Raw genomic sequence first — 15,885 nt, 5'->3', positions numbered from 1 at the left:
ACGTTTATAAATAAAGAATAGTTATAAAATTGACTTAGAAAATGTGAAGAGTTATATACTAATCTAAATTAATTACTGATCTAAATTGATTATCTGCAATTTCAAGAGGATCGAGACGTAGCAGATTGAAACATTTAGCATTCTACAGTTATCCATCCGATTAATGAGAACACCTTCACCGCGATTCTATTAATGGAAAGCTTCCGATATCCGGAAGTTATGTATTTGGAGATTGTGAGTACCTGTTTATAATACAAGTGTAAATACAATGCACTAGTGGATAATATCATTTGTATTGATTATTTATACGATAATTTTTAAGAAATTTTATAATTCCAAAAAGATGTCCATGATGTATTTAAAGTACAAGAAAGAATAATTAGAAATCGATTAGAATGACTCTTGTAAAATGAATTCTTTTGTTCGTCTTTCACCTAATAATCTTTTATACTATATTACCATAAATAATGGCATTAAGATTCTCGAACGAATACGGTTTTCTATGTTGATGAGTGATGTAGGAAAAGAATAAAAAATGATGAGCATACTTCACTCCATTGAAAGATAGTAACTGACCGGTCTATACCCTTATAAATGTGCAAAACTGTATCGTGCAACGGTCTAACGCAACACGCAGGTCCAGGAAATATGGAAGGAATGCTCGGAAGATTGTTCGAAATCTATTCACGTTGTATCAACATATCATGGTAAGTACGATGAACCGTATACTGGGAAAAAATGGCATCATTGAAATTCATGAAGTTTACAAGAAGAAAGAAAGACAAACGAGAAGATTCTTTGAAAGACACGTACATGAAAATACAAGTAAACACGAGTCTGTCTGGGAGAGGAGAGACGATAATGACCTTCCACGGAGTTGCTAGCCGACGGAGTAGGAGGGCCTTTGACACACTTGACGCTCCAGGTGAATTGTAACCAAGAACGGAGAAGCTCGTGGTTAGTTTTGATCGGGAGATCGAACGGAACGCGTCTCTGAATCGAGATATTTGATAAAATAAAATACGTGAGAAGAAGAGAGAGGATGAGGGAGTAAGAAAGAGGTCTGCTCGAGTCAATCAAAAAAGGCAATAATAAATATGTGTCGAAAGTGATAAGTATGTCAACGAGCGTGCCAATTCTCGTCTGCGATGAAACGTGAAGATCTCCGTCAACAATGTGTGATGCTAGACTATCCTCGGTGGTGTACTTCTATTCGTAATTTTCAAATAAAGTTAAACATAACTTCGAAGATTTACTCGAACACTGACGTATTTCTTGCTGAATATTCAAGAAACTAGATAAAGAGGAATATTACAATACGAAAACCAAAGAGTTTCGTGATAGAGTGTATTCCTTATCGAGATCAAAAGTGTTGATTCTTCTATGTTGTATAAGATTCTGCGCTTCAATAGAATCCTTTCATTAATAATAGGTAATAATTTTAAGAATGCAGATTAGAAAATCAATTATGTTCAGAAAAGTCATCTGGTTCGTCACCTTTTTCGTATTAATCGATTCGTCGAGATCGGAATTGTTCAACTTCGAAAATTTCTATTCTCTCGTTAAGATATTTCATTTCGACGAATTGGTTTCGACAAATGCGACGGATAACGAACTTTGGTATGGTTTGTTAAAGGACTGTGACAAAAAACTGACGTTTTCGTGTATTCAAAAAAATGCTTATACTTATTTAAATGGTACCTTCAATGATAGGAACAATATTACGGTATTCAATGGTTTGACGCTTACGAAAAATAATTTAGATTATGGCTCGTGTAGGATAGAAAATGATCAGAAGAACATCGATGAAAATCTTGTCGATGGGTCAATGAAAGAAGATTGCAAGTTCAAGGATGATGATGATGATGAAAAGCAGACCGATGAAAATGATATGAAAAGTGATAGAACAATGGATGAACCGCATAAATTTCCGTTGGAAGAAATAACAGATGCACTTCGACAAAAAGCAATGAAATTCTTGGCTACCAGAAATTACGAGATTCAACTACCGAAACTTTTCTTCGAAGGAACTATGATGAAGATCAGCCCACGTCAAATTGACGATAGCGGTGCACTCGTTAGATTAGATTTTATCCAAGGCGGTGTTAGTACTCATGGAAGATTGTTTAAGAAAATAAGTAAGACGATAGTGTTACATACAATACATATAACGTAGATAATTATTACATCAAAAGCAAACATAATATTGGCATATTTTGTTTCAGAAAAATTCATACAAAACAAATTGCTGTTGAGTTTTCTAGCTCTCATACTGCTCATTAAGCTAATCAAAGTGAAGTTCTTATTTGTGATACCCTTCTTATTTGGAGTAGGTGCTGCAAAGAAACTATTCTTAAAATTACTGCTCTTTTTTATTCCACCGTTCGCACACATCTTTAAGTTGTGCTCGAGTTTCTATACGTCTTATGGAACGAAATATCATCATCATCATCATCATCAGGCAAGACAAACCCATATCATTATTTATTGCTTTATATAGTAAAAATAATCTGCAACCAATAAACTATTTATTTTCCTATCAGATTGCTCATCATCATCATCATGTTCCTGTTCCGGTACCGGTACCGACTTACTACGATCATCATCATCATCACCACGCGAATGACTTTAATGGTTATAATTACGTCCATCCACACATCCAATATCGCAAAGATGCGGAGGAATTAAAAGAGTGGGGTATCGAGCCATACGAAGATTTATACGAGGATGTAAATAGACATATTTCTGGTGTTCAACCAGATGCTGATGTATTACCAGTACCAGTCGTTGCTCCAGTTTCAGGATATCCTGCAGGAATGACTTATAATGGTCCTTATGGTCTTTCCCAATATGCACCAAACGCCAAATCTGTTGTTCCACCTTCCTATCACGACAAGTATTCTGCTTCGATTTCAGCTCACGCACACAATTTGGCCTACTCGGGATACCTTGATGATAAGTATAATCGACGTGTCGTTGAACCTAATGGCATAGCCAGTACTGTTAAGGCTGTCAATGTTCTATCGGCTGGTTCAGTAAAGGCAGCAACAAAGAACAAGAACATAAGGAATCCTTATGGGATTCTAAATCAACAGAACGTTAGACAGGTCACGATACCAAGGATAACTAAAGCAGTTGCAACTCCGAATAATTCTATCGTTCGAACATCGACAGCTGCACAAATTTATGACGATGAATATTACGGACCAATAATGAGTCGTCTCGAAGAGATTTTTGTTCAGTTGAGATTTTTTGACGAATCTTGCCGAGAGAGGCTCGTCTGTAGCATGTACAAAAATCCAATCATTTATTCACCTCACAGTAATCTAGTCTCGAACGAATTATCCAGGTATATATACTAACTTTATTCAAATGATTCAGTTGTGATTATGAAGTTGTCATAAGGAGAAAGGCGGTAATCCTCTCTCGAAATTGCGATAATCAGGTCATAGAAATGGGCAAAGAATTACATTCGCTGAGACATCACTTCTTAATATTTATATTTCTTTCTTTCTTTAACTTTATTTGTTTTTATCTTTTTCCTTACCTTGTGCTAAAAGAGATTGGAAATATATTATGAAATGACGTTTTCTTTTCTATGTTGTAGTTCAAATACAATCATAATTCATATGATAATTTTAAACATCTGCCAATGCTTACTTTCAGAGATCCGCAAGAACTCAAACGTGGCACATTGGAGAGTGCTTCCAGTCAGAAGTTTCATAAATATTTAAATGCAGCAAGAACAGGTCAAGATCGAGGCGACTGTGTATGGATGTACCCCTGTCACATAAATACCGAATAAATCCCGTTTAATTCTTACAGAAGATTTTTATGATGCATGAATGCATCTAGCAGTAATTAAATAATCCGTGCAAGAAATCATGCGTGCCTTGCTTCCGTGAAGTGACGTGCTAGTGAAATGCGTGTTCTTCAGTGTGACTATTCAATGTTTTAGCACTATTGCCATGATAATGTTAAATGCGAAAATATTGATGTAAAAATAATATATTTTCTTAATATCTGTTGTTACCGAGAGAGAATCTTTATAAATCGATAAACCTATTACATAAATAAATTCGATAAGTCTAAATAAATCTATTATATGGTAATGTCTCGAGGTATTAAAAATTTGTCAATGCTGATTTTTATTAATTTCATCATTAAATGTATGAATTAAAATACTTAGCCTTGACAAGATATCGCATATGCATTAAGTATTACCAGGATATATATGTGATTTTCTAGTATATATATATATATATATATATATATATATATATATATATATATAGTATAATATATATATTTATAGTAAATTATATATATATATATATATATATATAATTTATAGTAAATTATATTAATATTAGGTATTTATTCCTTTAATTATCTCTCTAAAGTTTTATTTATTCGATATAAGTGATTATTAAATACCTACGTATTTGAATGCCATAATCAATGTTTCTGTAGCTTCATTAGACTTCGTTTGAAGCTTTGTTCGTTCAATTGTTATGTTATTGTATGTTAATTTATCCATCTTATAAAGATCTTAAACGAAAACCTATATACATTGCTATTTTATTTTGTACAATAAATCATTTAAAAATATTAGTCTTATTATATTTTATCCCAAAATAATTTAAAATACTTACAGAATCTGAAAAGTTTTATTTTCATTTCCATGTCTCTGAATTATATATTCGATCTTCGAATACAAGAAGTCGTAGAAAAAACAATCCGCTGTTAATAGAAAAGCAGAGCAATTCTGTCAATCTTAATAGTTCTAGAAAACATAGATTGCTTCGGTACATACTTATTATACTTACGATAAAATAACGTATCATACAACACTGATAGTAAAATCATGTCGTTTCATAGCTTCTTTTATGCCAATTGGTCGACCATAAATTTCGTGTGACTTTCTGATGAATTTAAACATAAATTATTAATTTGAACAAATTATTATACTGGACGAATTATTATATTATATTGGACGATTAATGAGAAAGATACCTGAGTGTCCAACGAAATTAGATAAATGGTTAATGTAAAATCATAACGTGAATAAACAATTGCTGTTGATGAAAGAGATTAACACTTGCTTCATTGCATCTCTTTAGCACAGACAACAAAATGCACGAAACAACGAAATGCATCAAGCTGCGTTATGTAATAAAAAACGGGTGAATGTAATAAAAACGAAATGTAATAAAAACGGGTTGTAGATATCGAAATCAAAAAAATATTCCGGAGGGAAGTAACATTGAGCCGTGAAAACATCGGCACCCTAGATAATAAGGCTTTCTTCTTTCCTTTCAGCCAGCAACACGTTCCTAATCAAAATTCATTGTTCGTGCGAGTGCGTTCATCGGCTATAAAACCGGGTTGTCTTCGTTCGAAGTGGCATTCGGTGTTTAGTCTCGCGAATCGGTAGTATCAACCATGAGGATCGTGATCATACTTGCTTCTATAGCCCTACTTGCCGCTCTCGCAAGAGCACAAAATGTTGCCACTACAACTGAAGTTTTAAATAATATTTATTCCAGGTAAGTCAATGAAAAAAGTCTATTCTTGCTCTTAAGATTAGAGAAAGTTAGAAAAATGTCTATCTTTTTTTCTTATAAACTTAAAACCTTATAACTTTTATAACTTCATGTAAACTGTTATTTTTTAAAATACTTTAAGATATTTTATTATTTGCAGGTGCGCTGATAGTGACTCTATGTTGTCCTGCGTGAAACCAAAGATCTTGTCTTATCTTAGCGATGCTGTCAAACAAGAAAGACTTGGAATCACAGAAGATTTGACGATAGTTAAGTCACGAGAAGTTCCTGCAGAAAATGCCGAGGAATATTATCCTACGAAATACGACATCGCTGATCCAGCCAGAAGAGAACTTCTTAGATCTTTGATGCTCGAAAAGGTGGATGCCTATTTATCCAGTCATACTCTCGAGGCTAAACTACCAGAAGCAATTGTTGGATCGAACATCGTACCGAGATCTTTGGTTGACAGTGTACCAAAGTATCTTAGTGTCCCACTCAGTGATTCCTCCAATGGACAAGGTAAAAAATATTTTTTCAGTGGAAGCAGTAACTTGAAACTAAAAATAATCATTAAAATAAAATTTTATGAATTTTCAGGGCGTAGTTTCGTAAAAAAAGTGATGATTCCTTTCCTCTTGGGTCTCAAGTTCAAGGCCACTGCATTAGTACCTCTTGCACTCGCTCTGATCGCAATGAAAACCTGGAAGGCCCTTACTCTCGGTCTTTTATCAATGGTTCTGAGCGGTGCAATGATGATATTCAAGCTAACCAAGCCTAAGGTTGCTTATGAAGTTGTTCACTATGGACATCCCCCCGTAGAACATCCACCTCACTGGGATACTTCAGCCCATGGACCATACAGAGCCTATAGGAAGTAGGAACTCACTTTCCTTACCTCGTTAAATCGTTTATTTAATATTTATTCGTGCTACTCAACTACATTTTATTTATGTTAAATAAAAAATTTTACATTTTCTCATCGAATCCTTTTAATCGAAATTTTTATTTCTACCTTGCCGTATCGTTATTTAGACCAGTATTCCCTTTTGTAACGTTTATGTATCTATATTCATAGGTATATATATATATATATATATATATATATACATATAAGTGAAATGTATATATATATAAGTGAAATGAAAAAGCGAAATCACTTCATTCCGACTGCTAGCGAAAGTTTTCTTTCGATCAGGAAAGTTCTTATCCCTTTAAACTTATATTTCTAAAATATCATATCGTTGATCTTTATATGAACAGAACAGCGTATGCAAAGTGAATAATTTTACTAATTAGGAACATTAATAATAAATGATAATTAAGTCAAAGGAGAATATAGAAAGTTACTTTACACCTATGACGGCATAAAGTTTCAAATAAAAATTTTTTATATTATAGAATCTATCTTCTGTGGAATGCATTTTTCGCTTTCTACTAACGCCAAGTGCATAAAACTGTGTGTTGGATACAACGATAGCATTTTGACGAATTTCAGGGAAAACACATTGATTGGAATTCGTTCCAATATCTCAATTGAATGCATATGTAAATGATGACCCTAAATTCCAATTACCACTTCATTGTCATAACGTTAAAGAGGGAAAAGGAAGAAATAGAAATAAAAAACGAAGAAAGAGAGAAAGAGAGAAACAAAGGTCTCTCTTTCTCTACATTCTCTTACGAGAAACTCATGTATGACTTGCATTTCCAATAGTTTGTTTTTCTATCTCTCTTTTTCTCTAGTTCTTCGCGTGACCGACATGAAGAGATGTTTTAATTATGTCTCACAGGGGTGAAATTAACGCCTATGACGGATTGTTGAAGCAGCGGAGGGAAAGGAACACTGTTAACGGAGCAGACGCGTGGAAAGTTGATTCGTGATAGGAATAAATGATCGTTTTAATGTTGATATTACAGCGGTGTTCTTGTAGAAAGACATACGAGACTTTCCTACCCTTACATACGTAAGTTTAATTACACTTCCGTTCTCAATTGTTTTATTTAAAATGAATTGCTGTCATTTTGGTTATTTAATAACTAATATAATTAAATTATATATATAGCGAATACGGGAATCATTAAGTAGAATAATTTATTGAAAATATAATAATTAGAATAATAATTGAAAATAAGTAGAATAATTTATTGGAATTACCAATTATGATTATTGTGCTACCTAATATCCGATGTTAACAAATAAAAACAGAGGAGATAAAGACAGAAACAAAAACATGTTTCTCCGTGACATTAATTAAAATACCATGCCAATACGAAATTCGAATATTATCACGTAAAGGAGAAAACTTTCTTTATAAATCCAGAGTTCGTTTGTAAATCATGTATCGGAAGAGTTTAGAAACAAATCATAATTAGACAGTCAGCCGTGGACTGTCGACAAGAAAATCGAATTCCAGGCCAAATTTCATTAACTAGGTATGATCGTTGATAGAAAGCAAATTGACAGGTTTTAATAGGTGAGATTCCATAGCGTGTTTCGTGTACGAAAAATGGGCCTGACCTATTGGCCAGACGACTTTTTATCGACAAGTTCTTCGATCGTTCGTATATCGTTATATTATCGACAAAGTCCATAAAGAGGAGAATCCTCGGTAATTATTGATGCTAGTCACGATTGAAGTCGAGGCCTCGATAATCGAAGACCATACTGAACGAAAAGAAAATTCGTGGTCATGCTAGTGGATTGGTAGGGGGTTCGTGAGCGTACGTACGCACTATGCATCCTGGACTTGTCGATGTTACGATTCAACGATAGGCCTTCGTATAAATAGCGACATGCCCAACCCATTGGCATCAGTCGTGGTATCAACGTCTTCCTTGGACAGTTCGAGGACGAGAACGAACGCGAGCCATCTTATTATCTTCTTTCTTAGGATATATACAACATAGGAAGAGACAACGATCCCTTTCGTCATTATGAAGTTCTTCGTCCTCTGTTCGTTCATCACGTTGGCCGTGGCTCAGCCAGCGAAAAATGAACTCTGGAAAGGTACCAATCTGGACCAGATGGTTGATCAGACCAAGGCTGAATGTGCACACAAAAACGACGAAGTATCTTGTATGAAGTTCAAAGTTCTCAACCTTCTAGATCAGCTTTTCCGCAAGGATAACTTCAAGGTAAAGCAAAGTTTCATCTTTTTTAATAATCTATCAATTAATTTATACCTTTAATTTTATTCTTTTTCTATTTCTTCCACGCAGGTATCCGAATCCGTGGAGATAACTCGGAACTCGTATCCAGTCGAAGAAATATCTGCTCGCGGCGAAGGATCCTTCCTCGACAACGTCCAATCTTATTTAACTACTCACGACGTAACCTTCAAACTACCCCTTGATTCGACCGTTAAAGTCAGCTCGCGAAACATCGAAGACGACAGGATTACTTTCGACGTCCAGTTCGGTCAGGGTCGTGCCGTAGAAGCTCGCAAATCGAAGCTGAAGAAAGTCGTCATCCCGATTCTCGTGTTCGTCTTATTAAAGGCTATGACTCTTATCCCTCTTGCCATCGGAGTTCTCGGACTCAAAGCGTGGAATGCTCTTCAGCTCTCGTTCTTCAGTTTCATCGTCTCCGTCGGCATGGCAATCTTCCAACTCTGTAAAAAGATCGCAGCAGAAGGTCATGCAGCACCAATTTCTGCGCACGGTCCTTGGGAATATCAGACGCAATACAGATCTTTCCAGGATCAAGAACAGGACAATACCTCGCAATTTGCTCAAAATCTCGCCTATTCGGGATACGCGCAATCGTAAAAGAAATTATAAGAAAAAAATCTGACGTCTCGACTTTTGTAAAATAGTTATTTTCCTATTTGTATGTTTTATTTAATAAATTATTATTATTATTGCAATTCACATTATGTTATTTCTAATATTTTGTTCTACCTTCTATGAATACCATATACAAACTTTATTAAATGAAATAAAAAGTATTATATAAAGTAGTAACTTATTCGTGTATCATTACTATTCTTTGGTTCGATTGGAAACAATTTTATAAATTATTCAACAAGTGTTGAATTAAACTACCTTAATAAGTATATTACTCTAATATTAATCAATCTAACAGATGTGCCGAATCGCCTTTTTTGTGATATACACATTAAAAATGTTTTATAAAATATATTGCTTAAAATATAGGCTTTTTAATGCTTGATTACTGCTTTAATTTGTTACAATAAATTAATAATTGTGCATTGTAATAAATTAATAATTATGCATACGGATACAAATAATATTAATTAACAATACAATTAATATATTCTAATTGTTAAATCTCTCAATGTTTCTGTTGTAAAATATATAGGACGTACTCGTGGATTGAAATTATTTTATTGACACGAATTTATAAAGTATGTAAATGATACTATTAAATAATTTTTATATAATGAACTATGTTTTAATAATGTTAATACCTACAAAAATATGACTTGTATAGATTCTAGAAACATTTCCGATATTTTTTGTATTGTTTTTACAAAATATAAAATGATACTAAATATAATATAAAAATATATATTTGAGCTAGATTTACGCGAGAAAGTTGTCCACACATTATAAAGACACTTTCAAACATACTTCACTTTCTCTGTTGTGTCTACGAAAAATGACAATGGACAAGATAGTGTGTCATAAAAAAAAAATTTACAATAAAATGAAAAATAGGTAAAACTGTGTTAACGAATAGAAAGTATTACTACAGTAAATGTATTAGACGGAACGACAATGTATAATCCATCAAACGAAAACAGGCAAAGTATGTTTGTATCATTGTCTCAAAAGAACTACTATTGAATGAAAAATTCAAGCCGATGAATGATCATTCATGCCACTTGACGTAATGAATTCTCAAATAAACCTTTCTTAGTCATTCAGCGAACTAGTGAAATTCGTAGTGCCTGTTCATACGTTAAAACCCAAGCAAAAAACGCGAGCGAATCGGTAAGGAAGCCATTCCAGTAGGATAGTACGCGAAAAGACTTTTTTTGAAGAATTTAGAAGAAATAGCTGAAAAAGAAACCGGACTTGCGTCGTAATCGTAGAAGCTTATGGTCAGCTGGTACAACGAGTTCAAGTAAGAACAGCAATGAAAGAAAAGACAAAGACAAAGACAGAGAGAGAGAGAGAGAGAGAGAGAGAGAGAAAGAGAGAAAAGAGACGAGAGGCAAGTTCCGTTTCCCATGTATCGCCTAGTACGTATCGCATGCCATCGTGTACGACGTACGCGACGTTGCGCGCGAGAAACAACGAAGTAACAAACAACGACGACAAAGACGATAAAGACAATTGGACAAACGTAGGCGAGTTCGTGTACGTATAGGGACTGCTGGTCTATGCCAGTGAAATTTGAATAATTTTCCTTCGATTGTCGATTCCTGGCATGTGCGACCGAATAACATAGATTTGCGGGGGGCAAATTAAATAAAAGGGGCGGGCCACTCCTCCGTCAGTCGCAGTTCGATCGCCGATCGTTCGTACGCACAAGTCGACGATCGATCTTTATACACATCATTTTCCATTTCTTTCTTTCCTTCTCATCGTTAAGTGCAAACAATTAACGTCGAAAGTGGTTTTTAGCGAGTGTGTGAACAAAACAGAGAGATAAAGAATAAAGATCATGATAGCGATATTATCGATTTTGTTACTGGCAAAATCCGCGATAGCCAGTCAGGACTTCCTAACGAATTCTCTGAACCATTGCATCTCCGAAGATTCCTGGTCCAGCTGCCTTAAACACGAGGTCCTTGGATACCTTGATGAAAAGTTGGGTACCATTACCGAAGCCAGGTCTCTCGATACCGTCGATGAAGCCATCGTAGCGAGGACCTTCAAATATCTCAAGAGTTTTGATTATGGCATGGATTTACCCTTTATCGACGCCAGTTTGAAATACAGACCGAGTAGGAGCTTGGCTGATCTTGATATTGAATTTAAAGATAATGATGTTGTTACCAATCAAGCTCGTGGATTATTTAAAAAGAAGTTGCTACTTCCCTTTTTGCTCCTGTTGAAGTTGAAGTTAAAAGCACTTATGCCGATCTTCGTGGCTATCATTGGATTGAAGGCTTTGAAAGCTCTAGTTCTCTCGAAACTCGCTATCTTACTGGTCGTTGGATTTCTTGCCGTACAATTTTTAAAGAAGGGTGGCATGATGATGCCTATGGGTACGTGAAGAAAAATTTTACGAATTTATGAAATTAATATCATTAAAAGATAAATTTCGTGAAGGATGTAATATAAATAATTTATATATTTTAATACTCTAGGTATGTCAATGGAACCGGCTACTCCCGCATACGGAGCTCCACCTATGCCCTCGACCACGTCGAGCTATGATCCGGCCAACACATGGGACGGAACCGGTCCGTATTCCCGCGTTTGGACGCCGAGTAATGGAGTGGAGTCTCAGAATTTAGCATATAGCTATTATTCACCCAGTAGTGGCTCGAGCTCGTATAGTTCGCTTGGTTCTTCTTCATCTTCTTCGTCTTCGTCGTCTTCATCTTCAGGCAGCTCATCGAACTACTAGACGAAGAAGGCTAAGTGATTCATTCGTCAATGCCAGTCTCGATCGTTCGTCTAGACCAAAGAAGCTAATAACACTGAATTGACACGCGAGTCGAAGCAAAATCCAGCTTTCGATGAGCTCTCACATCCACTTTCTTCCCTCTCATTGACTAATATTTCTCGTACGTCCTCGAAGAATCTCATCGATCATAACATTGGACATTCTTCGATGTATTGGATCCGATCAGCAAAGTAGCCGATGGATGTTTCTGATATTTTCTATCGAAATTCGATGGATCATCGAGCGAATATAAGCGAGTACGAGATGTTACCATTTTATATTAGACGGTTAATTCCTTTTGTGCGATTCCACGATTTATATTTATTGTTCTTCGCGTGAAACATGATAATTTATTACTATTTTCACATTTGTTAATAAAGCAATTTCCTGTAAATATTGTGCTATTAATTTCTCTAGTTATTAATATTCTATTTCTATGAATGATATATTCTATGGAATAGAACGCCTAGATGAATGTTACCATATTTACAATCAGTAAAACAGGTTATCATCATTTCATGAATATTCAAAAGTAAAGAAATTCACATTATTAATTAAACACAGTATATATTTTATATGCATGTAGTTCACGTTTATATGACAAAAATGATGACAAAAAATGATAAAATTTATAATTTCTTTTTAAATTTGAAACAAAACTTTTTTCCATTCAAATTTATAACTTAAAAATGAAATATTCTTTTTATTGCAATAAATTATCTTTACTATAGTAAAATATTGTAATAAAAAATATTCTATTATGATCGCATTAAATAATTATGCAAATTTGTTTATTGTTTTTAGCATCATGCAACATACTTGTAGATTATACTTATTATTTAGATATAATCTGTACATTATTGTTCGTCGGCAACGTAGGAAATGACACATGATGGATAAAAGACTAAAAAGTTTCGAAGATTAAATAGAATAGTTTTTTTTTTCTTTGTTATTCTTTAGTTTAATTTATGCTTTTTCTTTTCATACTTTTAAATAATATAATTGCTAGATATGTTTAATAATCGATGAAAGCTACATTGTTGACGGTCGGTGATGAAAATCAAGTTGTTATAGATGTCGTGTTCGGTATAAGAAAATGTCCGTGCAATTTTCTAAAACTTAAATTATTTATTTAACAATAAAATAAAATAATTTGTCGTAAGTCATATATTAGCTAATATTTTCTAGGAAAAGATGTATCGTTAATTGAATTTATTAATTGGATCATTAATTTTACAATATAGTTTCGATTAACACAAATAATGCAATTTAATGAAATATTATGTAATATTTCTATATATAAAGTTCATTTGTATAATGAACTCGGAATTTTCTCTATTTGTTATCTAATTCAATTAAAACAAATAGTTTATGTTTTGGTTTTCGAAAAAATAGCCCCTTCACCACGATTCATTGTTATAATGCTTGAATCTTGAATTTTGTTTCGTTCTTGGGACAACACTTTTTATTTCGATTTTTATTAGTACAAATTAAAAAAAAAGCACACAATGTTCACTAAATATAATAAAATTGATTTGCAAGGTAATCCAGGTAATTCGAAAGAGCTTCTAGAGATACGAAAGGGTTTCGTCGAAAGAGTTGCTGCATGAATGGTACAAGCTCCAATGCCCCACAAGAAAATCGACATAATCCGCTTTGGAGCCCTCGTCCCTTTAACCGCTTGACCACAGGATCTTCTACTCTAAGGATATCGACCTTTCTGAGGTGGGAGATAGAAAGAATAAGTAAAAGAGATAGAGAACGAACTACCAATCCATCTCGAAGTAGTTTTGTCATTGTGCAGCCACTTGACGTTTCTTACAAACCGTGAAAAGATTTACGAATTATGTTGTTTGAAAGGAAGCAAAAAGTCATACGAACCTTTCGAAGAAAGGAAACTTTCATTATCCGTTCGAGAGAAGATATATTCGATTTGAGAAAATCTACATTGCTCTTTGTTAATGATTTAATCAGTAAAAAACTAATAGTAAATGATGTTGGAATGTTTATGACGTACATTATATAAACCAATTATATAAGATAACGTTGATAAGGCATATAGCTCGATAAACGATAATTAACAATACCTTATAATTTGTCAGTTACCGTAAACGTTCTACTTTTAGACCAAAATTTATAGTCACGCCAGTCACGCACCTCGAATGAAGAAAACCAGACCTTTGCGTGTGACGCAATGTACGCTTTAACGATGGCATTCACTTCGCACATAGTAGATACATACATATGTAGTACGTACGAGCAACGTCTTGCGTTATATTTATACTCTCTTCGTTCCTTTTTACATTTTCTTTGAGTTCATTATCGTTCATCCTTTTTCGACAGAGATCTCAAGATTTGAGAAATAGCTCAATTGCCTTCCATCTTTATTTATACATAACAATTATCAATGAATTACAAATGCAAAAACACAAATTCATTTCTATATTCAATTCTATTAATTATTACCGGTGAGAAACAAACGATATCCCGCCTAAAATAATTAGCATATTTCATAACCGCATAATTACGAGCATGCGTTCGATTTATCGATCGATCGATTCTTCAGGATGCAACGTTTCCTGTATTCTTTATATATTCTTCAGGATATACTCAAAGGTGGAAAGGAGAAAAAAGTTTTACACATTTGTCGATCCAAGCTGCAGCGTTCGTTCTTTTTTCTTCTTTCTCTCATTCGGGGCCTATTAAAAAAAGTTGCTCGAAAACTGGAGATCCTTTGTGGGCGTATATTCGTATAGAGAGTACGCCTGGTTTCGATAGAGAAAATGAGAAAGAAAGAAAAAGACAGGAAGAGGAAAGGAAAAAGGAGCATGGAGAGGGAGGAAACTGTCTGGAGATGCAACGTATGGCACGATGAGTGAAGGTGCCTGTTACACAACCGGAAGCACTTCTCTCTACCGGGGATGGAAAAAGAAAGTTCTTCGTGAACTAGAATCCAGTCTTCGTGCTCCCCTTTCCGTATGCTACGCCTCCATTTTTTTATACATATCACGTACTCACGCAGTTCTTCCTCGTTTATATAGATCATAGGTGGGGAACTGGTCTCACATAGTTCACGCTTTTATTTGTATGCTTCGGTAAGGTGAGACAAAATATTTCACTATTTGACATTGCCGTGCCTCGTGAACTGCACGACTTTTGTTTTTGTAGTTCATTTTTTTTTTTATGTATACTCGGTTTTATATCATTATTGATATTTATATACTAATGGCCGATGTAGACGAGTGATGACACGGTGATACGCGGTTTGTCAAACGTATGCTGTAGTGGACATATATTTTACACGTAGCAATGCATATGAGCATGCGATGCTGCGTCGACGCAATTGCCTGCGTTGCCCTGCAGGAACGCTCGGCAATGCAGAATTTTTGCAACGTTACGGTAATACAAAGAAACATATTGTAAAGTGCACACATGCGACATTTCACCGCGAAACATCATGAAGATTAATATTGAACTTCTAATTGAAGAAATTAAAAAATATCACGAAATTTCGAATGTTACGAGCCAAGAATATTGCGACAAAAATAAAAAAAAGCAACCTTAATGGATATTTGTTGAAAATTATCAAATAATTTTTATGAAAGTGGTCTAAATATCTATATGAATATGAATGGAAGATTCATATTCATTTCACTAAATAATGTAAAAATAGTATATAAACACAATGCATGTTTGTACTGTTCGTTTACAGTAACGTACTGATGACAATGGTGCATCACTTACTATTCATTT

The 15,885-nt window shown here is 34.3% G+C and overlaps 4 protein-coding genes across 7 annotated transcripts; all 4 read left to right on the top strand.

Annotated features, from left to right (window-relative positions):
• The first annotated feature begins 976 nt into the window (after positions 1-976).
• Positions 977-4,233, top strand: LOC124957806. 4 transcript variants are annotated; one of them, XM_047515149.1, is made up of 5 exons: positions 977-1,198; positions 1,780-2,138; positions 2,226-2,461; positions 2,544-3,349; positions 3,667-4,233. In XM_047515149.1, the coding sequence occupies exons 1-5, from the start codon at positions 1,149-1,151 to the stop codon at positions 3,803-3,805; spliced, it is 1,590 nt and encodes a 529-aa protein (XP_047371105.1). In that variant the 5' UTR covers positions 977-1,148; the 3' UTR covers positions 3,806-4,233. The 4 variants fall into 4 exon arrangements, with proteins under 4 accessions (XP_047371105.1, XP_047371104.1, XP_047371103.1 ...); XM_047515148.1 differs by having other exon boundaries at positions 977-1,432; positions 1,764-2,138; XM_047515147.1 differs by having other exon boundaries at positions 977-2,138; positions 2,544-2,829; positions 2,917-3,349.
• A 1,179-nt stretch (positions 4,234-5,412) lies between these two features.
• LOC124957918 lies at positions 5,413-6,533 on the top strand. The gene is made up of 3 exons (XM_047515462.1): positions 5,413-5,549; positions 5,707-6,068; positions 6,147-6,533. The coding sequence occupies exons 1-3, from the start codon at positions 5,446-5,448 to the stop codon at positions 6,425-6,427; spliced, it is 747 nt and encodes a 248-aa protein (XP_047371418.1). The 5' UTR covers positions 5,413-5,445; the 3' UTR covers positions 6,428-6,533.
• A 1,840-nt stretch (positions 6,534-8,373) lies between these two features.
• On the top strand, positions 8,374-9,419 carry LOC124957842. The gene is made up of 2 exons (XM_047515245.1): positions 8,374-8,684; positions 8,769-9,419. The coding sequence occupies exons 1-2, from the start codon at positions 8,484-8,486 to the stop codon at positions 9,315-9,317; spliced, it is 750 nt and encodes a 249-aa protein (XP_047371201.1). The 5' UTR covers positions 8,374-8,483; the 3' UTR covers positions 9,318-9,419.
• A 1,376-nt stretch (positions 9,420-10,795) lies between these two features.
• Positions 10,796-12,520, top strand: LOC124957823. The gene is made up of 2 exons (XM_047515198.1): positions 10,796-11,728; positions 11,831-12,520. Exons 1-2 carry the CDS (start codon positions 11,182-11,184, stop codon positions 12,091-12,093), a joined length of 810 nt encoding a protein of 269 aa, XP_047371154.1. The 5' UTR covers positions 10,796-11,181; the 3' UTR covers positions 12,094-12,520.
• The last annotated feature ends 3,365 nt before the right edge of the window (positions 12,521-15,885 follow it).

The sequence above is a fragment of the Vespa velutina genome, chromosome 2 (assembly GCF_912470025.1).
Source record: "Vespa velutina chromosome 2, iVesVel2.1, whole genome shotgun sequence".
NCBI lineage: Eukaryota > Metazoa > Arthropoda > Insecta > Hymenoptera > Vespidae > Vespa > Vespa velutina.
Note: the sequence above shows the minus strand (reverse complement) of the source record. Positions and strands in the feature narration are given on the sequence as shown.